This window comes from Colletes gigas, unplaced genomic scaffold (assembly GCF_013123115.1).
Source record: "Colletes gigas isolate AHSC1104 unplaced genomic scaffold, ASM1312311v1 Colletes_gigas_Sc00044, whole genome shotgun sequence".
Lineage (NCBI taxonomy): Eukaryota > Metazoa > Arthropoda > Insecta > Hymenoptera > Colletidae > Colletes > Colletes gigas.
In genome coordinates, this window is record NW_025106673.1 from 1,517,866 (window position 1) to 1,543,686 (window position 25,821).

General features: G+C 35.6%; 1 protein-coding gene across 10 annotated transcripts in view; it reads left to right on the forward strand.

Annotated features, from left to right (window-relative positions):
* LOC122403096 (potassium voltage-gated channel subfamily H member 6) overlaps positions 1 to 25,821 on the forward strand; it is a 295,338-nt gene that overhangs the window by 255,617 nt on the left and 13,900 nt on the right. For 5 of the 10 annotated variants that reach the window (XM_043406413.1, XM_043406417.1, XM_043406416.1 and 2 more), the window contains 14 exons: positions 116 to 359; positions 1,074 to 1,255; positions 2,920 to 2,940; positions 11,175 to 11,329; positions 11,600 to 11,720; positions 11,829 to 11,949; positions 12,033 to 12,342; positions 12,712 to 13,048; positions 13,549 to 13,733; positions 14,979 to 15,103; positions 19,864 to 19,959; positions 20,250 to 20,390; positions 22,236 to 22,563; positions 23,415 to 23,492. In XM_043406413.1, the coding sequence (XP_043262348.1) occupies positions 116 to 359; positions 1,074 to 1,255; positions 2,920 to 2,940; positions 11,175 to 11,329; positions 11,600 to 11,720; positions 11,829 to 11,949; positions 12,033 to 12,342; positions 12,712 to 13,048; positions 13,549 to 13,733; positions 14,979 to 15,103; positions 19,864 to 19,959; positions 20,250 to 20,390; positions 22,236 to 22,563; positions 23,415 to 23,492 (2,444 nt within the window). Of the gene's footprint in view, positions 1 to 115; positions 360 to 1,073; positions 1,256 to 2,919; positions 2,941 to 11,174; positions 11,330 to 11,599; positions 11,721 to 11,828; positions 11,950 to 12,032; positions 12,343 to 12,711; positions 13,049 to 13,548; positions 13,734 to 14,978; positions 15,104 to 19,863; positions 19,960 to 20,249; positions 20,391 to 22,235; positions 22,564 to 23,414; positions 23,493 to 24,803; positions 25,237 to 25,821 lie in introns of those variants that run through there. The other 5 variants (XM_043406418.1, XM_043406419.1, XM_043406423.1 and 2 more) reach the window with 4 other exon arrangements.

The window sequence follows — 25,821 nt, forward strand, 5'->3', positions numbered from 1 at the left end:
GCGAAGGAAAGTCAGCATCGAATGTTGAATGCTTTCCCTAATACTTGTACCGACAGAAATGAAAACTTTTCGTCGAACATCTCCACTTCCAAGGTGTTGATACCTTGTGCTCCAGGTGCTGTCCCTTGGAAACGATATCCTCCCAGAGTACAAATTACAGTCTCCTAGAATCGGCAAGTGGACCATACTGCACTACTCACCTTTCAAGGCGGTTTGGGATTGGGTGATACTACTGCTCGTAATGTACACAGCCATATTTACTCCATACGTTGCCGCCTTTGTCCTGTCGGACTCAGATTACAACAGCAGGAAGAACAAAAAGTATAGTGATGACCCCATCGTCATCATAGACTTCATAGGTGAGACAAAGATCATTATGCCTCGCTCTCTGACCAAAGACATTATACATATACCGTCTCGATTCATTGTACGCTTAAAATTATTCGATAATCTCCAATTTCTTGAGTAAATCCTAATAAAACAGGCTGTATGTAACAGGTGTTAGACTTTGGGTCGAAAAATTGTGGTACGAACGTCTGCAAGTTTCTTATTGTCAAGTTACATTTCAAACTTACGTTTCAAATAAAATGCCCCCTAAACAAATATTATTATCTGAATGGTACACGGACAAAAAGGGGGATTGTCAATTTTAACGTATTTTAAGATTACTGGCAAATTAAATATTTCTCTAAGTTTTACAGTTATCGCAAATTGCAATATATAACGAAAAAATGGAGAATGTCGAAGAAAAACTATGCAAGAACGAGTGTTTCGTAATATTTATTTTGATGCATATAAGAAATTTTCAATCGTGTGACGTGCTTGACATTCCATTCGATCATACATTTAAAAGAAGAATTTTACATAAAATTAGTTCCAACGTTGAAATCAGTATATTCTTAAAAACCTTTTACATACGCCTTGTTTATTCTTCAAAATTTGATATATCTGCAAAGTCGATACGATGCACTGAAATCGAAACGTTCATTTGCTTACGAGACGAGGGATGACCAACAGCTTCTTCGATCTTTTTGTACATGCCAGGCGTTCTTATTAGACTTTTGGGTTTTCAGTTGACGTCACTTTCATAGTGGACATCATCATAAATTTTCGCACGACTTTCGTGAATAGCAACGATGAAGTGGTGTCCCACCCTGCAAAGATAGCCGTCCATTACCTGAAGGGTTGGTTCATCATCGACCTGGTGGCTGCCATACCCTTCGACCTGTTCCTCGTTGGCTCCGATACTGACGAGGTAAGTTACGTCGCACGCTCCACGTTTTCTGAGAATCTTCTTTACAGGCTGACTCTGATCGCCGTGAAGTCACTTCCAATGAATCGTTTTGATTCAACGAACTGCTATAAGTCCAAACAAATAGTGTCGGAACGGTTAGAAATTTAGTAGGATGGAACACTTTCGATGGAACACGTTCTTTCGGACGCTTAACACTCGAGTCTACGAAAATTTGTTTAAACTATCGATTGCGTTTACAGGAAGATTTTAGACATTACAATATCTTCAATAGGAATAGCTTTCGATGCTATAGTACAGGAACGTTCGTGTATCGTTATTATTTAGAAATAAAAAAGGAAGTGGTTTCATGAACGATCAGATCTTCGGCTGAAGTTTCTAGAATGTCGATGTTAGCTCGTAAATATGATTAGGATGACATGCCGAGCCCAAGTTAAGTGCCCATAGGTGTGTCTTACCGGATTGGTGCTTAGTTCGTTTTTCCTTTTTTCGACGTTTCTCGGTGTTGAATGAGTTCTTTTTTCTTTGTCGAAAAGTTAGTCGGTTCGACATACATATATTTAATGTGCACACAATGTATAATACGTACCGGCAGACGAGAAGGAACTTCAACGGATTCTCGTTGTCTGGAACGATTCCACACAAGTTTCACGAGTGGTACACGTACGTCATGTGTCAGACATACTGAGCAAAAAAAAAAAAAAAAAATAAATACGTTTGTCCAAAAGAAGAAGAATTCAATTAGACGCAATTCATTCGAGAAAATACGAATTGGCATTCGCGTTGCGACGATCAACTTCTGTATTTAAATTTTTTTTTAAGGAACGACGAATAAAATAAATATCCGAGCAACGTAAAAGTCTTTCGTTTGAATCTGTACCTGTACACACACGTATGCATATACACTTAATCTATACACGTGTAAGTAAATCTAGTCTCTCGCTATGAAGATTTCTGCTCTCTGATTGTCAAAGTGTTAGACATTATTTGTCAATTCCTTGTCAAGAATTCTCTTCTACGTATTCTTTTCCCCGTGTCTTATTCCGTTTGCTATTTTGTTATGTTTTTAATCGATTCTCGTTTCCGTTTACCGTACTGTTTATTCTGTCTCATGATTTTCGCGTCTCTTCGCCGCTCCTCCGTGAAGGAAATTAGCGTACGCCTTTTCGTCAGGCAATTTTTTCTTTTTGGTTTCCCGATGCTCGGCAGTGAAAATAGAAAGATTCAGACGCAGAACTGACCGTGCGGTAAAACTGCACCTGCGAGTAATCTATTCGACCCCCCACCCCCCAATCTTCCCTCAAGTTCCTCTCGATGGAGAAGCAGAAATAGGTCGGCATAATTTTAATTGCGCGCGCAGGAAAGGTTATTACACGACCACGATGTTTAAATTAATTATTCCGCGAGCAAACCGGCAGGAGTTTCATGTCCCGGCAAACGAATTGAATCATTTTCTAGCGAATTCCGACGAGAGGAAAGGAATTTTTTACCGACCACGTAAATTATAAGGCTCGTCATTGCGATGATAACTTGTTTGATGAAAAAAAAAGAGTGAGAGTAATGCCCGTTTTATTTTTCCATTTTTCTTTTTTTCTCTTTTTTTTTGAACAATTAAATCACAATATCATGAGAGAACGAATTTTAACCTCAGTTTAACGTTTTCGTAGCTCGGCTTGGACAAGGACGAGGTTAGTTGACACACATACCACACAGAAAAATTACTCACAGGCTGACGTTTATTTATTTTTTTTTTTTATTATTATTAATGGAAACGCAGATTTTGACTTACACGTTTTTTACACACCAATGATTGAAAATCACCAACGCAACCATGAATTTCTTCTATCTGTTTCTATTTCTTTCTACTACCTTTACGTCACTCTCACACTTTCTCACTATCTCTGTCTGTTCCCATCATGTACAATTTAACCGCTTAAGAACGCCTCACACGTTGCGATATTTCTACTCTTTTAATGCACAAATTTATTTTCAATAATGGAACTCATTTTTTCTTGATGTAACACACGTTCAAATCACACCGTATTCACTCGATTAACAACACGCGTATACTCACTTCCACACACGCACACGTACATATACGAACACACGCACACAAAAGAAGAAGTTGACTCAACCAACTACGATTTGTTACAACCCCACGATTTGTCAAGAAAGTCCGAGCGAAGTCGATCGACACTTTGAGCAGCATCGAATGCCATCGATCATTTTTGATTAATTTAAAGAACGATGCAGCGATAATTTTTCAAACAAAAATGTTATATGTTTCGCAAAAATATAATATAAAAATTGCGAAAGATCTAACATTCGCTGTGATTTTTGAACGTAGAATTTATCTTTGAAATAGCAAAATTGCAAAATATTTATTTTTGCTCGGAAAGGACAAATTGCGATCGACTTCCTCCCATCCTGAAGCATACTAAATTTCTCGATGATGAACCTTGAAGAAGTCTGCATGTCTACAGTAATGTATTTACCAAGAATGAGTCTGTAAATAATTTATCTACGTTACGATCACTTACGTGATTCTCATTTGGTAGGAGAATCGACTTGCATCAGAGTATGATACCGTAGCGTTAAAAATACCTTCTTGTTTTCTTAGCCTTGTATCCCTGAGCATACAAGTGTTTCTGTAAAATATATCGTCAATAGTATGAGTACGTATGGAGCAAAGAAATGAAAGATATTTCGTAACCAGTATTTTTATAAAAATATTGTATATACGTCCTGATTAGATAGTTGATAGTTTTAGATGATTATTCGTAACAAATATTGATACATTGTTAATATCAAGCGAACGATTCTCTCCCTGACTATTTCAATATTTATTTTTTGTTGCTTTTTTATCGTATTTACACTTTGCTCGTCGCCTTGTTTTCAAGTAGTAACATAGATGTTCGTTGGGTATCAATACTTGTTGAGAATAATGCCAATAGTTAGTGTTCTTTGTAGTTAGTCGATCGACGAGTTTTGACTAACTATCGATGCTCAGGAACAAATAACTTTCCATTTTTTCTCCATCGACCGTATTTCACTTGAATTGTGTAATATTGTGGCACGAATTAGATAATTCCGTAAATCGAAGCCGTTCGAACCTGATTGAAACATTGAAACTAAAATGAAATTAGAAACTTGAAAGGTCCTGGTTGTTTTCTAATGAACGTTTCAATAATCTCTAGAGAACGTTTATAGATTTTGTCTCTTTGTTTAAACCTATTGTATACCAGCTTGTCCGTTTTATTTTCAGAAAATGCAAGGTACAGCTATACATATATACGTCTGTTTCTTCGGTAAAACATACGTTTACGTTTCAAAACTTTCGTGAAATATGAAAACGTTTCTTGAATTCAATCTATCGAGCATTATCTTGTAATTGCGTTTGAAACCTCGATTCGAACTCCGGGATTACAGGATAACTTATATTTAATCAACGACGAAGGAAGAAAGAAAGTTTAACGAAAAAACATATCGTTCTAAAAGATCGATCTTTCGCAGTCAGAATCAGCTGTTTCAGATGTCACTGGCACGTATAGGCCCACACGATACACACGCTTTAGACTTTTTAACGATATCTATCCATCTAAAGATTTAATCGCTAAATTTTGTAAGATATATTCGTGTTAAATGCACCTGTTTTCAACCACAGTAAATATTTCATAGATGGTAATAATCCCTAGATAATAGTATAGTCCGACAAAGAAGAACTATAATAAAAACAGGAATAATGGAATTAAAAGCGTTCTTTAACTCGAATAAAAATTCTGGAATTCGTGTCACCCTGATCATCTAGGCACACACACACACACACACACACCTTACACGTACATACACACGATACATGAAACACGCGCATACACACAGAACGACATCCGAGAGACGCAGCTGGATCACATAGCGACACAACGAAAGCATCCCCCGTATACAAATGATTTTTCAACGGAATTTTGTAACGATCGTATGTAAGCTTTTGGCGTTTTCTCTCTGGATTCAATTAAAAGACTCTGTTGGTCCTGTTTTTACGTTGCCGAGCTTTGTTTTGTACCTTTTATTGTTACGCTTATGTTGCAAGCTGTATAAAATCGTACAAGCCCGGCCTAATACAATGAGTTCTGCGCGCGTTATCATCGAGCGACTCATTAATTCGGTTGTTTCTAACGATGTGTTTGTAATTTTTGCGCTTTGATACAGACTGAGAACTCATCCTGTTGTCTATCACGTTTTTTATACATGTATCTATTTACGTACACGAATATCTAAATAATTTTTGTTCGACACGATAAGTGACTATGTGTGTATTTTCTGTCGCTTGTACGCTTCGTCTTCTTTCCACCTACGTGTAATGTGTTTTGTATAAAGTGTATGGATTGCTAGGAGATTTTTACGCGCAACACCGTTATTTGCCATTAGGTTTTCCTTGAAGATTACCTTGTACAATAATACACTTCACACCGAAGTATTAGACTAAGGATTGTGTATTTATGTAGCAAACGTTGAAAGGCCGACTATGCCAGAAACTATATGTAGAGAAATGTCGTTGATCATTACGTAGTATCTGCTCTTCTAACAATGCATAGTAAGCAGTAAGGAATTAAACTGTACAACCGCGCTTCTCAAACTTTACACAAGACGAAATCATTACCGAATTTTGTAAAATCTATATATACTATTGATTCGACGTATGCGGGACAACCATAATTTTGAGAACTAATACGTGTTAGTTTTGATGGGCAATCTAACTTACAAGAGAAATTCGAGTAACTGTTACACGCCAATTTCGATGTAACTTTGCAGAAATATTTATTAAACCTACCCAAGAATTTAACCGTAATTGGTTTGTGCTAGTTTTTAACTTTAAAGGAGAAATCGACCTTTCTATCCGAGCCTCCTCGTCTATTTAAGTGCTGATAAATTGTACACGAGAAAATTACATATTCGATGAATTCTTTGCATAGATTCATAGGTTTCCAGAATCGGTATAATTGATTGGTAGAATTGTTTGATTTACGATTTACAAGCGTTTAAATAGAAGTTTATTTCAAATTTTTAAGTCTAATAAACATTTGTACAAAGTTTTATTAAAATCGGGGTTTCCATGTTAGTATTAATATATATAATCAGTAGAAAGTGTTACAAGCTATTTTCTCAAAAACTAATGAAGATATCAACTTTTTTTTAAATTAATTGATCCAGAGATTTGTGCAACAAACTGTTAGGAACACAAAAGCGGGGCTTCTAGCTTATTTTGAATAGAGAATGGTATTTTTGGTTTCTTATTTGGATAGCTTCTATTAAACTAAACAACACTTTTTTCAAATTAAAATCTAATACTAACCGCGTATATCTGAGCAAACTAATGATATAGAAAGACGTAAATGGAGAATAATTTGTCACGGATAATAAGCGATTATTCTGCGGATGAAATATTCGACTGAGATGAATTTGTTCGGATAAACATTTGCTCGGAATAATTTGAATGGTGCTCCTAACTCCGTGTTGTATATTACAAGCATGGAACATGCAGCATTAATAGAATTACCTAACAGTAGAGGTATTCAAAGCCTGAAATATATCCTCAAGCATGGAACATGTGAAATTAATGGAACTACCTAACAGTAGAGATATCGAGAGCCTGAAATATATCCTCAAAGAATTAATCACACCTTTGCACCAGACGTTTAAAGCACCAAACATCCTATCAATTTTTAACACAACCGTCGTTTAAGGAATACCTAACGTGTCTAATCTACGGATAGTGGATTATTCAAGGTATTCCTTTGAATAGGAAGTATTCGACCAGGGTATCAATTACACAACGCTTACCTCCGAGGCAGCGAACATCCACGACATTCAAACCGTTTCATCAGAAGATAAGATCACCCACGGACAATAAGACGCGCTATCAAGTGTTCCAAGCATCCACGATCTTCGTTGATGCGCTGGCTCGCGTGTACATCGTAATAACATTTCTTGTACTATCGGTCGTGGCTATCAAACGTCCTCGGATATTCTTGGCAATCCGAGGCCGAATAAAAGACGAACCGACACGTACTCATCTCCCGTCAGGTCGATCGCGGACCGACTTATCGTGATCGTTTAAATCTACAAAGAGAATCTTCAAAACACCAAATAAAAACAATAAAGCACAGGAAATTCCAAATTTTGCTGAGTCCGATTAATATCGGAATATTATGAAAGTTGAAAGGCTTTTACGAAAACAATGTTTAATGATAGTACTTTGATAGAAATACGGTCGATCGGTTTCTTAAACGCAGTTAACGAAATTGTTACATCTTGCAAACGGATCATTGGAAATAACTATATCCTGTTCGCATGTAAAAATCACTAAGCAACCCATGCACCCAAGTTTCAAGTTCGAGACTATATCGTTAGCAAACAATTAGACGAATGGTTCAGTTTTGGTTGGAGCGTAGTCGACTTTGCATGATAGTCGGTACGAAGCATTGTTTGATCGAACGACGCGTCTTCCATGGTATTTTCGGCATGTCGGGGCTTCGAATCGAAGACCGCTATCGAATTTCAAACCCATCGCAGGTAAGAAGTTGGAGGGAAGCATGTAATACTACCTCTATTCGAAAGGAATGTTTGCAACGACGGCTGTGTATGCAAATGTCACTTGCAACGATTCTTAATCGCGACTGCTCGTGAGTTGGATTTTTATCGAAGAAAGAGAGAGTCCAAAAAATTCGAAACCTTGGCCATCGATTAAAGTTCTTACGATAATTAATAACCTAATCTCTAATCTCGTATGGTAGCTTCTGTCACTGTGAATAACAAGATCCTCTTATAGTGTTATGTCCTTTAATTACTTCTTATTAGCTATGATATGTTTCGAGCGGATCTTAGTAAGTACTCTTTTTTCTTTTTTTCTTACACGGAAAGATTTGTACATAATAATCGTAATGAATCGAACCCAAGTAACTGAATAGTAAATAGGGGTTTTGCAATTTAAAGTTAATGCTCTTAGATTTGTCAATGGGAATGCACCTAACGAAGCAGAATGTCTGCTCACGAGTCAGCTGATTGTTTCAGCGACTGTCGTTCTCGGAGTTCTTGATACGTTTTGGCATTTACTTTTATTCCGATTAGAGTTAAATCAGAATTGTCCTTATTAATCCGAAGAAGTGTCTCGTTCAGTGACAGTCCAATGTTCCAGAAAATGTCACACATGGAATATGCATTGGTTTCTGTCTGACCTAAAAATGACCGGAGACGTCTCGATCGATCGAACACGGGAACGACAGTCGTGTATTAGACATTCCTCGTAAGACTTACAATAACAACAATAACTTGGACTATAGAACTGACTTTGGCGATATTATAACAAAAAGAACGGTTCGATAAGGAACTGGTTACGTGGAACACTCGGTTATGGATTGTCAATGAATCCAGGATGAATTAATTATTTCTTACTGTGTTGTAACAAGTAAACCGAGCTTTGCTTATCTTGTAAAAAACAAGCAATTGACCGATCGTAATACACACATAGTTTAACTTTCTTATCGGATAAACGTCTCAAACCATTTATCGAATGTTCTTAGTAACGATTTTGTGGCTTTTAACGTACGTGTTTTTACAAGAAAAAATGTTTTTTTTTTTTTAATTGCTTACATTACTTACTATTGTGTTTTAACACTAGAACCACCATACCCGTCAAAATGACGAGTTTCAAGTATTTTTCTTTAAATTTATTGATACAAATATAGCAATTTATAATTTTAAAAAGATGGAACGACGATTACATTTCTTTATTTTTTCTTTTCAAATGTTCTAATTATTGATTATTTACCACAAATATGATTCCTTATTTTGAGAGATCATTAAAATTACTTTTAGACTACAAACTATAAATCAATATTTTTGTATTCATTTATAGATATAAATATATGTACATATGTAGGTTAAAAACCAACAAATTGTTACCGTACAGAATCTGAACAATGGTCTGAAACGTTCAACTAATAAAAAGGTTAAAGTCAATTATTATTTGTCGTTGTAACAAGTGGTGAATTTTGTTTAAATACAAAATTACATTAACAAACGCTTTAATCGTAATGACGTTTTCGAGTGTCCATTTTTGGTCTACGTCAGTTACAAAAATAGTGCAATATTTAACTAAATGAATTATAGAAAACATTATTGAATCCATTTACAAATAGAGTGACTTTAATTTATAAGTGCAATTATCTCCGGTACAATTTTTCGAAAAATATTTCAAATGGGACTTGCTCTGTTTCGAAGAATAAATAATTTAAGTAGTTTCTTGTAGATGGTTACCTTGAAATTCATTTTTTTAACTGAATAATATATTTTAGAATACATCGCTCGTTGCAGCTCGTCTTTATCTATAGAAATATATTAAACTATTAATGCTAAACGACTACTAGTTTAGGAGATATTTTGATTATAATATCGTGAATCGATACTATTAAAATGTATTTCGGTGTACGTGCAACTGTATATCTTTCGATCATTTGAAACTCAACGACCTCGTATGTTACGTTATGCTATTAAAAAATAAAATAACGAAACAAAAATTAACATTCCATTCGATGAAATAATGTAAATAGGTATCTTATACCGATCGTTACGATCCCATTGTGTTTACTTGTTCACTTAGAAAAAAACTACTTAGATTAAATAACTTGTCCCTCAAATCAGAGTAAGTCCCATTTAAAATATTTTCCGAATAAAGAACGCTTTGAAAAATAATTGCATTAATAAATTAAAATGGGCCACTCTGCGATTCGCTGAAACGTAAGCTTGTAGAGTACATAGCGATTACAGTAAAAATTTGCAAATCCTCTAAAAGTAATATACAGGGTGAGTCTCGTAACATGACAACTTCAAATAATTCATAAATTATTGTTGTACAAAAAAACGTTTCAGATAAAAGTTGTATGGCTTTTCGGTGGACTATAATCGGTTTTATATTATTCTGTTTTTTTATCAAAATATGAAGGTCACTTTCAGTTTTTTAAATAGTATGATTAATATTCCCACATTTAGATAAAGGGTCTAAAATAAATAATTATTGAGATATTAAAGATACAGTTTCATCGCATGCACTATAAACGATTATGATATTGTATTTCTCGCAATTACTGAACATTGCAAAAGTGAGACCTTTCTCATGTACGACTTTACATTTACTAAGTTTATTCGTAGTTGGTTGATGATACCTAGCATCTAACAAGAACTATGTTGTGCTAACAATCACATTGATTAATATGAAATTTTCTAATACAAGATAATTTATTTTTGCTATCATCTCAGTAACTATTTTTTTCAGACTCTATTTGGTATAATACTTTTTTATGTAGAATTTAATGTTTTATCTAAGTTCGAGAAAAACTATTAACCATTCCATTTAAAAAATTAAAACTGTCCTTCATATCTTGATAAAAAAACAAAATAACATAAAATCGACTAGAGCACTATATGCCCCTCTGAAAACCGCGCAATTTTTATTTGAAACACTTTTTTGTACAACAAATAATTTATGAGTTATTTGAAATCGTCATGTCACGAGACTCACTCTGTATATCTAAAAGTGAAAAGCATTATAACGTAAGTCGATATTAATTGTTTGTTAATACGACTATGTATTAACCTGTTATTTGTACAAAATAAAGTCTTCCTGTAAATTGCGATGATTTCAAGAAGAATTTGACGAAACTCCTGATTCAACGATAACGTTTTGAAACGAAACGTCCAAAATGGCATTCGAGGAAGAACGTCGTAGAGTTTGATTGCGACTAAATTGCTGGTGTCTGACCGGCAGCCAAAGTCAGTTCTCTGTACCTTGGACGGAAAACTGGAGTAAAGAACAAGAGTCTCGTACGGCCGAGTGTGAGATCGACAAAGTGTGACGTGTTCTTTGCAGACGACCACCTTGATAGGACTCCTGAAGACGGCACGTCTTCTGCGACTCGTCAGAGTAGCTAGGAAGATCGACAGGTACAGCGAATATGGAGCCGCGGTTTTGCTCCTTTTGATGGCCACCTTCGCTCTTATTGCTCACTGGATGGCGTGCATATGGTAAACTATATCCCCGCCCCATTGTGCTATTCTCTATAGTATCGAAAGCCCCTCGAACATGAAATACTAGTGATAGCAGTAGACAGTCATTAAATGTCGAGAATGTAGTTATAGAAGATCTTTATTTTTTTATTTCAAACATCCATGCTTTATTCGATTAATGTTCTTTACGTGATAGAACTTTTACCAGCGTAGTAGTCATTGTTTATTGCATCCGAGAAGAATTTCGACGATGCGAGGTCGCAAACGATGTATTTCTTTTCGTTGAAGGTACGCTATAGGAAACGCGGAAAGACCATCGTTAAAGAGCAAAGTCGGCTGGCTCGACATTCTGGCCAACGATACGCATCAGTTTTATTTTCACAACAACACCGGAGGCCCGAGTATAAAGGTGAACAAACTCTCATAATCTCTGTTTAAAGCCTGATATTACTCGGAGGCGAATCGAGGCTGCTTCAGCTTGCCAAACGAACCAAATCGTTTCTTCGATCGATTTCAGAGCCGCTATATCACAGCACTGTACTTCACCTTTAGTAGTTTAACGTCTGTGGGCTTTGGAAACGTGGCTCCAAACACGGACGCCGAGAAGATATTTACTATAATCGTTATGTTAATCGGATGTAAGTAGACTACCGCGTCAATTAATTTGTTTGCGATTACTCGTTACTCGTTGAATTGACTAGAAGATGCGCTATTTTCCCAGCTCTGATGTACGCCAGCATCTTTGGTAACGTATCAGCGATCATTCAGAGGCTTTACAGCGGCACGGCAAGATACCATACGCAAATGCTTCGAGTTCGAGAGTTCATAAAATTCCATCAGATCCCGAATCCGCTTCGTCAACGGTTGGAAGAATACTTTCAGCACGCTTGGACCTACACGAACGGGATCGACATGAACAGTGTTCTGAAAGGATTCCCTGAGTGCCTTCAGGCGGACATCTGTCTTCATCTGAACAGAAACCTTTTAATTAACTGTAGAGCCTTCGAGGGTGCCAGTCAAGGTTGTTTAAGGTACTAAAAAGTACTCATTCTACCTGTTATTAACATTGTTATTGTAATATAAAGCGCATTTTAAACATAAATCACAATATTGTAAATAAGATCAAAATTCAGATATAGTAGTGACAAATTAATAGAGACAATTTACTATTTATTTAAGATCAAAATTCAGATATAGTAGTGGCAAATTAAATAGTTTCCAAATTAACAGAGACAATTCACTATTTATTTAAAATCAAAATTCAGATATAGTAGTGATAATTTAAATAGTTTCCAAATTAACAGAGACAATTTACCACGTTCTATTCTAGTTTATTGCAAATACGATCGAAGTTCGGTACCTGTAAAAAATTTGTTTAATCCATTCTTTTTCCCCACTAGGGTATTATCGTTAAAATTTAAAACCACACACGCACCACCCGGTGATACATTAGTTCATAGAGGAGACGTGCTGACGTCTCTGTACTTCATATCGCGTGGAAGCATAGAGATATTAAAGAACGACGTGGTGATGGCTATTCTGGGCAAGAACGACATATTTGGAGAGAATCCTTGCATATATCCGACCGTCGGCAAGTCGTCTTGCAACCTGCGCGCTTTGACTTATTGTGATCTGCACAAGATACACAGGGACGATTTGCTGGACGTTTTGGCCCTTTATCCTGAGTTCGCCAATCACTTCAGCCAGAACCTCGAGATCACTTTTAATCTGCGAGACGTACGTAATGTTTATCTGCTTCTTTTCTACTGTTAACCCCTTCCCGTACTTTAACGAGTCTGACTCGTGACAAAGATTTTGGCCCAAACATAAATATCACGAGGCAGACTCGCGAACAGCAACTCACGATCGTGATTGAGTTGTAGTTTCTATCAGTACGCCACAAGAATCGGTCACGATTCTTATAACCTCTGTTACAAAGCAGTGTGACATCAATCTGGTCTGTTTACCGCGCGTTGATACCTACCGTTTGGGCCCGGACTTCGTCGAGCTAAATGCTACGGGAAGTGGTTAATAGTTCCTAATAAGAATATTAGGTGGTTACGGTGGAACAGAAATCAGTAACCAATGTCTTTAATACTTCTGTATAAAATATACTTATTTTCATTTTCCTTGTATTTAAATATTTCCATTTGGAGACATTGATTTTAAACGGGTTTTAAAATAACGAATTGTACATCAAAATCTACCGTTTTGACAATGAGTTCGATGACTTGCAGGAGGAACAGGCCGGTGTCGATCCAGTATCAGCAAGATTTCCTGTCAGCACTCCAACGGACGTTGACGTCGACGCTAGGAGATTCGCTTTCCGTCCACCAAGATACCGTCGAGGACTCGGAGGTCCTGGCACCAATCTTATCCCCACTGGTCGACAAGACTCCTTACAGGGTGATCAGGAAGACTAGTAAGTTCTTTCACGATATATTCACAGGGAAAATGCAAAAATGTCTGCTATATTATCGAAACATACTTCTTTATGAAATAACATGTGTAGAGGAAAGAATTTGAATTTCCGATATTTCGATTCTGGTACGGATCTTTTTCAAAGTTTTAGTTTATTGAATTGTTAAAAGAAAACGGAAGAAAGTACAAATTAGAACGACGACTGTACTTATATACAGGGTGTTCGGTCACCCGTGGGAAAATATTTTAATGGGAGATTCTAGAGGCCAAAATAAGACGAAAATCAAGAATACTATTTATTGATGGAGGCTTCGTTAAAAAGTTATTAACGTTTAAAGATTCCGCATTGAATTTTTTTTCTAGAAAGTAGGTAGGATTTCGGGGGTAGGTCAATTCACCAAAAATGATTGTAATTAACCCCCGTAACCGAAAATAATTTTTCCAGAACGATTTGAAATTTTTTTTTCGCCGAAAAATTAATAATAATAATAAATTTGTTCGACGCTCTACAGAAAAATTGTCTAATACTTTTTTGTAGGTACCCGCAGGCTCTGCTTCAGAAAAAAATTTCAATGAGATACCCTTATTATTGTAAGAGTTATGGCGATTTGAAAATTGGACCAGTTTTAAGGGGTCTTTCTCACTTTACTCTGTCAAGGAACAACTTTTTCAATATTGTTAAAATTTCTACATATTTTCGACTAAAATACGCGTTGTTTGCATTTTGAAAAATTAAAATCCTCCTGTCTGTTCTGGAGTTATGACATTTCAAATATTCGCATTTTCAGAAAAGCATTTTTGGTCTCACATTAGATTTTCGGACAAGAATTTTTTTCTTAAAAGTGCATAGGATTTCGGGGATATGTCTACACAGCAAAAATGCTTGTAATTGGCCCCTGTAACTAAATATAATTTTTTTAGTATGATTTGAAATTTTTTAATTTGGTCTAAAAATTTCAGTACCTACTTGAATTTTTTTCTCGAAAGTGAATAGGATTTCAGGGGTATGTGTATACACCAGAAATGATTGTAATTGAGCCTTGGAACCAAAAATAATTTTTTCAGAATAATTTGAAATTTTTTAATAACTTTTTAATGAAACCTCAGCTAAGAAATTGATATTCTTGATTTTCGTCTTATTTTGATCTCTAGAATCTCCCATTAAAATATTTCCCAGAAGCGGCCGAACACCCTGTATTGTGCACATTCGAACTTTGACTCGAATATCTTTTTGCTCGACCAACAGCGACAAAGCAAGTGGTCATGGAATTTTGGAGTTTAGTACCGATAAAGCCGGCCAAGATGTAACGCCTTTGAACCTGGAATTCGACGAACCGAAGCAAAGGAGTTCCACCTTGAACTCTATAACCGGTAAGAACAATCATCTTTGCCCGTCGATCGATTTTACTCCGTTTCTTTTTCCTCTCGGAGTACTGCCTTCTTCTACCGATACTCTCTTGTTTGCCTCTACTTTTTGTCTGAGGAATGTTGTTCTTTGCACGACAAATAGAATTTTGAATATTCGATAAAGATATTTTACAATTTTCGGTCTCGTTACGAATGGAGAGTTTGTTATTATACGGTTACGGAAGATCCTTATGATTCAAGAAGGTACATTTGAATCATGCTTCGCCATGCCCGCAACATTGACGCTTATCATTACAGAATATCAGTGATACGAAATATATAGAAGTATCTTGAGATATTATGTACATAAAAAGCTCGGCTTTTCCCTTCCCCCTTTCCCGTTTCTCTTATTAACTCGACTCGTTACACGATTCTAGACCATTTAGTATCTTACAAAGAGAACAGTTTTTCTGGATCAAATAACAACTTTATTGAAAAGAGGTAATTCCGATTCCCCACGTTGCTGATTGTGGTAATTACAGTTTGCTCTAATTGCGCTGTAGTTGTGGAGTGGAAACGGAGAGACGAGAAACATTTCCTCTTGCTCTAATGCTTGAATTGAAGCTTTATAATTTCTTTAACGCTCTTCACGATATAGTAATTAAATCGAAGGACAACTTCCGCTTAAGAAATCGTAACCTATTATATTTTAAGCATTCGTCGACGATTGAAATGTTCTTTCACGCGTCGAAAGAGATGATTCTATAACGATTCGATATACAGTCGCGTCGGTATTTAAGTTGACACTTATCATTTTTATAAAATAGCCGTAAAAGGATACAATAAAAATAAATAAAATACGAAATGTTTACAAAAATAAATTTATTCGTGTCTTAAGTAAATAATGTCACCTTATTAATTATGTTCATTTGAGTAACAATAGCATTAACAAATATTTTCTAATGAACGTCTATCGGAAAGTAAGTTGACAATGGTTATAAAGTAAATTATAATTCTATAAATAACAGTAAAAAAAATATTTAATAAGCAGTTTGATACCCTTTGGCTTTAATTACTTCCAGTAAACGATTTGGCATACTGTGTATTAATTTTTTTAACGTTTTGGGCTGTATTTCATCCCATGCCTTTTTTAGTGCGGCTATCAATTTTGGTTTTGTATAGCGGTCCGATTTTGGTATTTTTCGATCGAGTTCGTCCCATAAGTGCTCAATCGGATTTAAATCAGGGCTCTGCGGTGGCCAAGAAAGCAGCAATATATTGTTTTCGTCGATAAATTTTTTAACGATCTTTGCAGTATGTTTCGGATCGTTGTCGTGTTGGAATATGTATCCTGTATCTGGCCCAAATTTTTGAATTGATGGAAACAATTTTCTTTTAGAATATCGATGTATTTCGCTGCTGTTAATATACCATCAATAACTGTTAATTTTCCTACATTTTCATTGTTGAAGCAGCCCCATAACATTATAGACCCTCCACCGTGTTTCACGGTGGAGGTGATAACATTTTGTTTAAAAGCTTCTCCTTTTTTTCTCCACACATATTTCCTTCGTTTGTTTGATTGTAATTCAAATTTTGACTCGTCACTCCAAATTATGGATTCCCAGAATGCAGTCGGTTTATTAAAATGCTCTTTTGCAAAATTTAAACGTTTGCGAGCATTTGTTTCGGAAATGTGTGGCTTCTTCCTAGATATTCGACCATGCAACCCAGCTTCGTATAAACGGGATTTTATTTGAGTGGTCCCTATTGGCAAATTTAAATCTTCTTTGATCTGTTTGGCAGTAATAAATGGTTCCTTTTTTGTTATTTTAACAATTTCTCGATCCTGACGGGGAGTTGTTTTTCTTTTTCTTCCCGTTCTAACTAAATTTTCAGGTTTCCCAGTAGTCTCTATCTTTTTATAAATTTTTCGCACCCCTTCCTTTGATATCCCAAAATCTGTGGCAATCTGTTGCAAACTTTGGCCTTCTCTCCTTCTTTTATAAATTAATAATCTTTCAGACTCGTGTAATTCCCGTATTTTCGGCATGCTACAAGTAACCAATTCTTAACAATAACAATACATAACAAAAAAAAAACATTATATAAGAGACTAAATACATTATCAAATTATTAAATGCGCGTTTAATAGCAAAATTTTATTAATGAAATAAAAACTTGATTACGTCAACTTACTTTCCGGCGAACCAAATTTAGGAAGTATTTTTACAGATTGACTGTTATTTGATTGTACGCGGTGTTTTCGCTTTGACACTCACTGGTATACTGAGGCATTTCTTGTACATAATGTAAACAATGTCAGAATGTACGGAAGGACGCGTACAAGTGTTTAAATTATGGAACAATATCGTCAATACCAGAAATACAACAGCGTCAACATAAATACCGACGCAACTGTAAAGTCTTAACAATGAATCTCTGCAACGCGAAACAAATAAACTGCACTGCAATCGTTTTGAAATATTAATTTAATTAAAGCCAAGCATGAAATAATTTCTAAAATAACTTATTTAGGAAGAAAAAGAATTTAAAACTTGCAACCTCCTCCCCGTTTCTACTACACGTTTGCCAGACTACGATTTTGATTACTTTCATCTTGATTCAATTGCCACTTGCTCGAGTTTCATAAAGATCTTCATTCGTCCATAGACATTTTCTAAATTCTCGTCTCCATAGCCGTAGTTCATTTGTCACGAGCTTTATTCGATCTACCTGTCTGGCCCCTTACGTTTCCCCCGTCTTTTTGTCCACTAAAACATCCTCTTAATCCAACCGCCTCGATCGACAGAACCACGTTCTCTAGATCGATCATCGAAATCCTTTGAAAAGCTCGGTTCTTAATCCAAACAGTTCTACGAATACTGACTTTGACAAAATGTAGTTCGCACGAAAATTGTACAGTCATATAGCATGAAGTATACTACTCATATGTTAATATTTCGCGCTAATCCGAAGATTTCATTTAAGGAAAGTCAATTTTCTTTTAGAGATAAAAAATGTAAATAATATTGATATACATACAACAATAGTTTCTCGTCGGTAAAAAATATAGTGTGATACTGTTAATTACTGTACATATTCACCATATAGACTGTGGTGCAGAATTATAACCATACCTTCGAGTTTACAGATCTAGAACTTAGAAGGGGAGAATACAGATGAATTCCTATAAATTTTTAAAAGATTTAACACTATAAATCTACATTGAAAATAAGTCGACATATGTCTGAGTATTTTTTTCATTGGACCTTAGACTAGCTTTTGCCCGCGGCTTCGCTCGCACAGGAAACCGTTTAGTTCCAACGGAAATAGATATTGTTTCTCCATAAAACCTTTTAAGCCCCCATTCACCTCTATAGAGTTTTAATTTTATCTCATGTCCCCATCTTACACTTCAAAATTGATACCATTTTCGTAATTAACGTCCCAAGAAACCTTTATAACGACACCCATATCGATATTTAGGCGTATTTACACCATTGCAACGGTTTAGTGATAAGATAATAATTACGTACTTACATGTTAAATTTGAAGTTTCTAGATCCATTTACGGAAATAAGGCAACTTTAATGCAAAATAAGTGTATCAATGAGCATTAAGACCAAATTTGAAGCAAATTTGACGACAAATAAAGTATTCCTCATACAAACGTTACAACCCCTTTTCACCCCTTCAGAGGTTGAATTTAAAAAAAAACCGAAATAAATGTTTGATTAATTATATTAAAGAGTATTAAGACCAAGTATAAAGCAAATCCGACCACAAATAAAATGTTCCTCATACAAACGTTGCAACCCCTTTCCACCCCCTTAGGGGTTGTATTTCAGAATATCCTTTCTTATTCCTTGTATACACCATAAAGGAAACCTCTGTGCAAAACTTCAGCTCTTTATGTCCAAGAGTCTTAGCCTGGACGTTGATGAGTCAGTGAGTCAGGCCTTTCATTTTATAGTATAAATAAATATGTATGTATAGATTATATGTTATGAAAGATGCATCAGTACTAGGAATTATCCATGTTCCAGTTCACCTTTTATCAATCAAATTACTTTTTACTTGGCCAACTCAGGAGTTAAAAACTGTTGTATTATTTTAATGGACTTTACATATAACCAGAACAAAAAATGTCATATTACTTTAATGTTGTAATATATACCTTTGGAACGGATTTACTAACTTACTCTTGATTATTGTCGCTTTCCGTGATCACTTTTATATCGAGCAATATTACTTTAACATCATAAATAAAGTCCAACGAATAAACCCAATGAATGAGTGAATTTAATCTTCGCCCAACAAACTTCGATTTCATTTTGGCCCACGGGATCTGTTTGTTTTAAGATCATAAAGTTTTGATTTTGACTAAGTAACAGTAATAATAGTAATAGTTGTAAAAATGAACGATAATAATAAAATCGGAGATTTTATACAAGAATACAAAGATTTAGGTCAAAATGGACCCAGAGTCCGCCATCCGTTGAATCGTAAACTTTCAAAATGAAGAATTTCGATATACTTTTGCACCACAGTATATAATGTAAAAGACTGCATCGTCGTTTTACTGAAACATCTGTAGACGAAGCCTGTACGCAGTTGCATATACGATGAATAGTCGAATGAAATTAGAGCGAAAGTACCAGTTTGTCCATCGAACGAGGAAGAACGTAAATTCGAGGCGTTTAGGTTAAGCGTGCAGCGTTAAGCTTTGCGTTTGCGTTTGACTCCCGAATTCGTTAACACCTTGAAACCTGGTTGTTCAGGCATGCTAACCCATCTCAAGCGCAGCATACCGGACCTACGACAGCACAAGATCCATCTGCAGCCACTTACGAGTCACGATTACCTCGCCAAGCAGAGTAAGTATCCATCTGGCCGTGTAGACAGGTCAGTTTCGTAAGAAATCGTCGCCCAGGATGTACTTATTTAGCAAAGTTTCCCGTAGTCGGCTGGCGAGCGCCAACGTGCAAGGCACGGTACGCTTATTGCGTCCCCAGAAATTCTTGCGAGAGTCTCGAGCTTTCAATTTCTCTTTCTTTTCCGTATCCCCTTGTTTCCATGCTCTTGAAGATAAGAGGCAGTTTTAGAGAGTAGGAAGGCTTGCACTGCCTTCTATGGCGATACTGATTCTGTAACTGGATTTATTCAGTGACCACGCCGTTGACGAAACCAGCACGGAGAAGCTCCGCAGCCGGCGAAAGCAGCCTCAGCCAGAACGTGGTGCATCCGACGTCGACAACGTCCAGTCATTACACCACGCCGTCGCCACCGCAACATCCACAGTCTCATGGTGAGTGACGTAATCTCAACCTTTTGAGTACTGTGCCGGAGTCACTTTTGACTCATTACTTTCCTAAAGACGCGTGCACAAGTCTCACTATTGTGACAGAGATAATTGTATACAGGGTGTTCGATCACCCCTGGGAGAAATTTTAATGGTAGAGTTTAGAGGAAAAAATAAGACGGAAATCAAGAATACCAATTTGTTGATCGAGGCTTCGTTAAAAAGTTATTAACGTTTAAAGTTCCGCCTGCAGAACGGCAATCTGCGGACATCTGCGTGCATGCGGTAGTGGTTCTCACTCAGCATGAGAACGTCTACTTACTGACGTATCGACAGTCTTATAGTTTTATGAGTGAGAAGCACTATCATGCGTACGCAGCTATTCGCAGATTGCCGTTTTACAGGCGGAACTTTAAACGTTAATAACTTTTTAAAGAAGCCTCGATCAACAAATTGGTATTTCTGATTTTCGTCTTATTTTGGCCTGTAGAAGCTTCCAATAAAATTTTTTCCAGGGATGGCCGAACATCCTGTATAATATTTCTTCTCGACAGAGGAACTGTTGTTTCACGAAGAAGAATATTATTTAACCACCTTCCTTCTGAAATAATACGCATAGGTGCAAATGAATAAAGAAATGAATTTCAATTGTTGACATTTAGATCCTTATAGAGGCTCAATTTATTGACTTGGTATAAGAAGGCGAAGAAAAAGAGGAATCATTATAGAATGATAAGTACGCTTGTATGGTACAACTAGATTGCTTGCTTTTTGGGTTTCATGTGATTTCTACTCTTATGAATTGTGTATAGGTTCATCTAAGACATTATTAATGTTATTAATTGATATTTTCAAAATTCATTATATGTAAATATTTCAGATATACTAGAGACCAAAATAAGATGACAATAGAGAATGATGAAATTGTGTTTATAGCTTCGTGCCTGAATGATTATTTATTGAATATACTGGGAAAACAAAGATTTCGTTAAATTTTTCCTTTATTGGAGAAGATATTGAAATATTTAACTCCCAGAAGTAACTCTGCGAAGTCAAAAAGTTAAAAAAATTGTGACGACAGTTGCTAACCAGAGTTAGATTGAGCTTAAAAGTATTAACTAGTATAAAAACTATATTATATTTGTTATATAGTTTAAAGTATTTTTAACCATCAACTTAAAAGAATGGGGACATTCAAGGATTAAACTGTATATGTATATGTATATCTCTATTAGTGAAATGTTGGTGTAGATCAGAAATAATTGCGATATAGTCTATTATACTCTATTGGAAGTAGTTTAAAAACAAATTATATCGTGTTTGGTCTTATTTTAATCGGAAAACTCTCACGAATACATTGATAAAAGTTTCATTTAAAAAAAAAAGTAAAAAAGTTTCATCTTTGCATTAGGTACTATGTATGCATTGTTTCACTGATATTCGAACTCAGATTTGATTACACTACTCGACGTTAAGCTTCTTTGGTGTATCAAGAGGAGTCCCCTCTCAGTATTAGGGATGACTACCGTTCACTTATCCAATCGAAAACAACTCGCAGTTATCCAAGCATTGCTGTATTCTAGAATAAATCATGTATGCACATAATAACAAAATACGCGTTCTACACATATGATATAATCTTCTATTTAACGACTTTATTCGCCAAATGAAAAAAAGTAATGTACGTAGAAGAGATATACCAAGCAGGGTAAAAGGGCAAGATTTAACCCAAATTAAGCTATCCCGTAAAAGTAGATGTTAAATAAATATCCCCAAAAAGGCGACGAAAAGAGAAGTAAATATTATTCCATCAAGAAAACAATGTTTCAATACTTGAATTGAAATTTTCAGGTGACTTTCAAAGCGGACCAGGCCGGCCTATAGAAGAAATGAACGCCAGAATAGACCAGTTGTCGAGGCAAGTGTCTTCTTTGGAGCACTCGATGGCCGGAGACATTAGATTGATCTTGACTTTGCTTCAACAAACAATTAATTCGTCGAGGGAAAGCTCTAGCATCGAGATGATGCCTGGTACCGCTCCAGCTGGAACAGACAAACAAAGTAGTAGACCTCCGGCGTTGGTCCAACGATCAGCCAGCGAACCACAGCCCCCAACGATTCCGCCGCAGAGCAATGGAAACGGGAAGATCCAGCCCAGCACGTCTCACGGTTTGTTCAGGTGAGTGATCGCGATTTATAGTGATTTAGAAATGTCGATGATCCTCGTAGTAACGCGTGAAAAAGATTGGCGTTTTGGTGATAACACCTGGACAACGAGCGAATCCTTTATTCTGGCAGTATTTTTTAACACAGAAAGTATTTTGTGGAACATTCTATCCCTGCTGTGTAATTTTTTGAAGAACTACTTGATTAAATGATAAAATAGTCATAGAAAGATGGAACTTTGGAGGATAGCTTTATCTACCTTTACAGACAAGTCTGTCCAATCAAAATGCACGGTCCTATAATTGTTCCCCACCTTACACATATACAAAGTTTCATCGAAATCGGTATACACCAAACGATGGATACTTCTGATAAGTTTGCTTCTGTTAATTTGTCATCGTGTTGGTTTCTACCGATTTTCAGTCGATAAATTGTATATCGTAGTTTCCAGTGTTTTTATTTTTGAAAGGTACAGAATGTTTTTTTCTGATGCTCTATCGATGGATCCATCGTATGTCAAATTTGATTCAAGGGCACATTTGACCCCCTTATTCGGCTATACCCTTTAAAGGAAAAGACGCCGTCTTTTTCGCACGCTACTATTGCTGTTAGACTGTCTGTCATAGCGAAAATAACATCTGAGACCAACTCTCTCTTCCTTTGTTTCGCTCTATATCTCTCTATCCAAATCGATTCGGTCAAGATGTATGAACCATCGCATCGGCGTGACCGATTTCCGAATACGTAGAGAACGTTGCGTGCGTGTATACGTGTGTGCGCGCGACTGTATTCTTAATCATTTTTTCAAGTAGAAATTGATTCTGTTTTTCCTAGGAAGTAATCGATGTTTTTATTCTTGGAAAGCTTTCTTTCGAAATCCCTGGATCAGTTGCATTTGATTTCGGCGTCTTTTATTTTGGAAAGGTTGGACAAGTTCCGAAGGTGACCATACTCATACTCTTCTTTGAAACCCTTTTGCGAGCAGTGTCGCGCAAGTAGAAACAAAACAGGAACATCAAAATGCAAATGAAAATTGCAAAACGGTAACGCTGCTAGTTTTCCTGCGTTCATAAAATTCACTAATTATTTTCCTTTTCCGTAACGTACGTAAAGTACGTAAATCATGTTGAACGATGGCTCGTTTCTCTTTTTACGTCTTTACCTTGGACTTTCTTACCTTTTTTTTCTGAATAATTTTTTTCTAAAACAATTAGAATCGATAATCGACATCGACATTTATTCGAGAATCGTTTCGACACCTCTTAGAATGGTTTATTACTTTTCTTGTTTGGGGATACTAGTGCTAGATATTTTGTTACTTTGTACATTGTGATCGATCCTCCTTGCGTAATTGCTGATCTAATCTTTCTTTGTTCGTTACTAGACATTGATCGAGCATTTTTCACACGACGCGTTCGTAGACGATTTGATTTATTTTGTAACGTAGCACGTTTCGAAGCTTGAGAGTAATAAATATGTGGAAGAACGAAAACAGTTTTCTTGATTCGTTTGTTTCTCGATGACGCCACTTCAATTACGATACCATTGATGAGCAATTTGAAGGAAAATTTCCAAGAAAATCGTTTTAGAGCGTTTCTGTGTGTGTTTTTTTTTAATTCATACACTAGAACAGTCGTTAAGACAATGCTTACTATTTAACATAAAAATGTACACACGCTTGGAGAATTTTTATAATGATAGTACCGAACTTTTCAAATATTACAATTAGCATCAATGAATATTTTCAAATTAAATACATATCGAACAAAGTATTTATAATTTATAGTCGTACGAGTACTGTAATTTTAATGCTAAGTATTAATATTATGTCAATAATATTGATATATATCGTAAAGGAATGAAAATTCTTCATCTAACTTTTAGAAAAACTTTGCACGAACGATATAGAAAGTTTCTAACATTCACGAGGTTCCTATTTAGGAAATCTTAACAATTACAGAACGATACACAACAGTTTCTGATACTTCATTCGCTTCACTTACAACTCACGCAACAAACAATAACACTTTCTAACGATAGTACACTGCTTAACAAATCTTGCCTTCATAGCAACATAAAATATCCCGTCATGGAAAGAGGTAAGAAACTCAACTAGTAGCTGATTCCCGCGAGTATGAACCGCCACTATGTAGGACATAATTTATCATTAGTGCACAAGCATACGTATGTTTTGCTAGACCCGTTTAGAAATGTGCAGTATAGTCTTGATAGTTTTATTATGTATAATTTCAGTCATCGAGAGATTTTCCAGCGAGTGGACCAAGAACTTTGGTAATTATGCAGAAAAGGGGCCGCCTCACCGATTTCGATGACATTGAAATATGTATGTTGTCGAAGACACTAAGCATTTTGAGTAAATTTTTTCTATACATGTTACCGCCACTCGGCTTCACTTTTCGAAATGTTTGAAAAATATTTCAGTTAAATATAGATTAAGATTACACTAACTTCCGGCCTATGGAGCCATCATACATTACATTACAAAACATGTATCCACTTAATAATGACAAAAGCATACATGACGAGGTTACTTGTAAATAAACACACATATAAGACACTTATAAGAGTATTCCTTTATTTTTCTACGATTTTTTCAACCAATATTACAATCCAAAACCAGATATGGGCAAAATTCTTATCGAAATAAAAATTTAAAGTAAGGAATAAAAGATAAAAAATCATTCGTTGTTAGCTCAATAAAAATACAACGTTCAGTTATCGAGTTAAGTATTCTACAATAAAAAAATAGAAATTTAATTATACGATAGAATAAATTACTATATACAATGTTGGTCTTATTGGTTATAATATATGAGAATAAAATTTTGCTCGTTTCTGTCTAATGGGAACTTTAATATAGTAATAAACTTTAATGTATATTCTAATTATGCTTTTATTTATTACCATTTACTAAAACAAAGAATGCGACATTTAATATCTATATGAATTATTTGATGAATTAGTTTCTGAATTAATTAATTAACTGAGTCTGAGTTTAGTTTATATTACAATTATATTCTCAACCCGACTGATCAGTACTTAAGTTTCTTCTAAGTTTCATTTTTTATTGTGATATTTGCGACATTAATTAAGTGTAACAAAAACACATTTATTGCAGGCAACCTCTTTCCAACCTACTTTAACCTAAGCCTAATTCAAACCAAACCAAATCTATTCCAAACATCACAAATTGATATTTTATTCCAAAGATACTTTCATATACAGAATGTTTACCTTGACAACATATCCT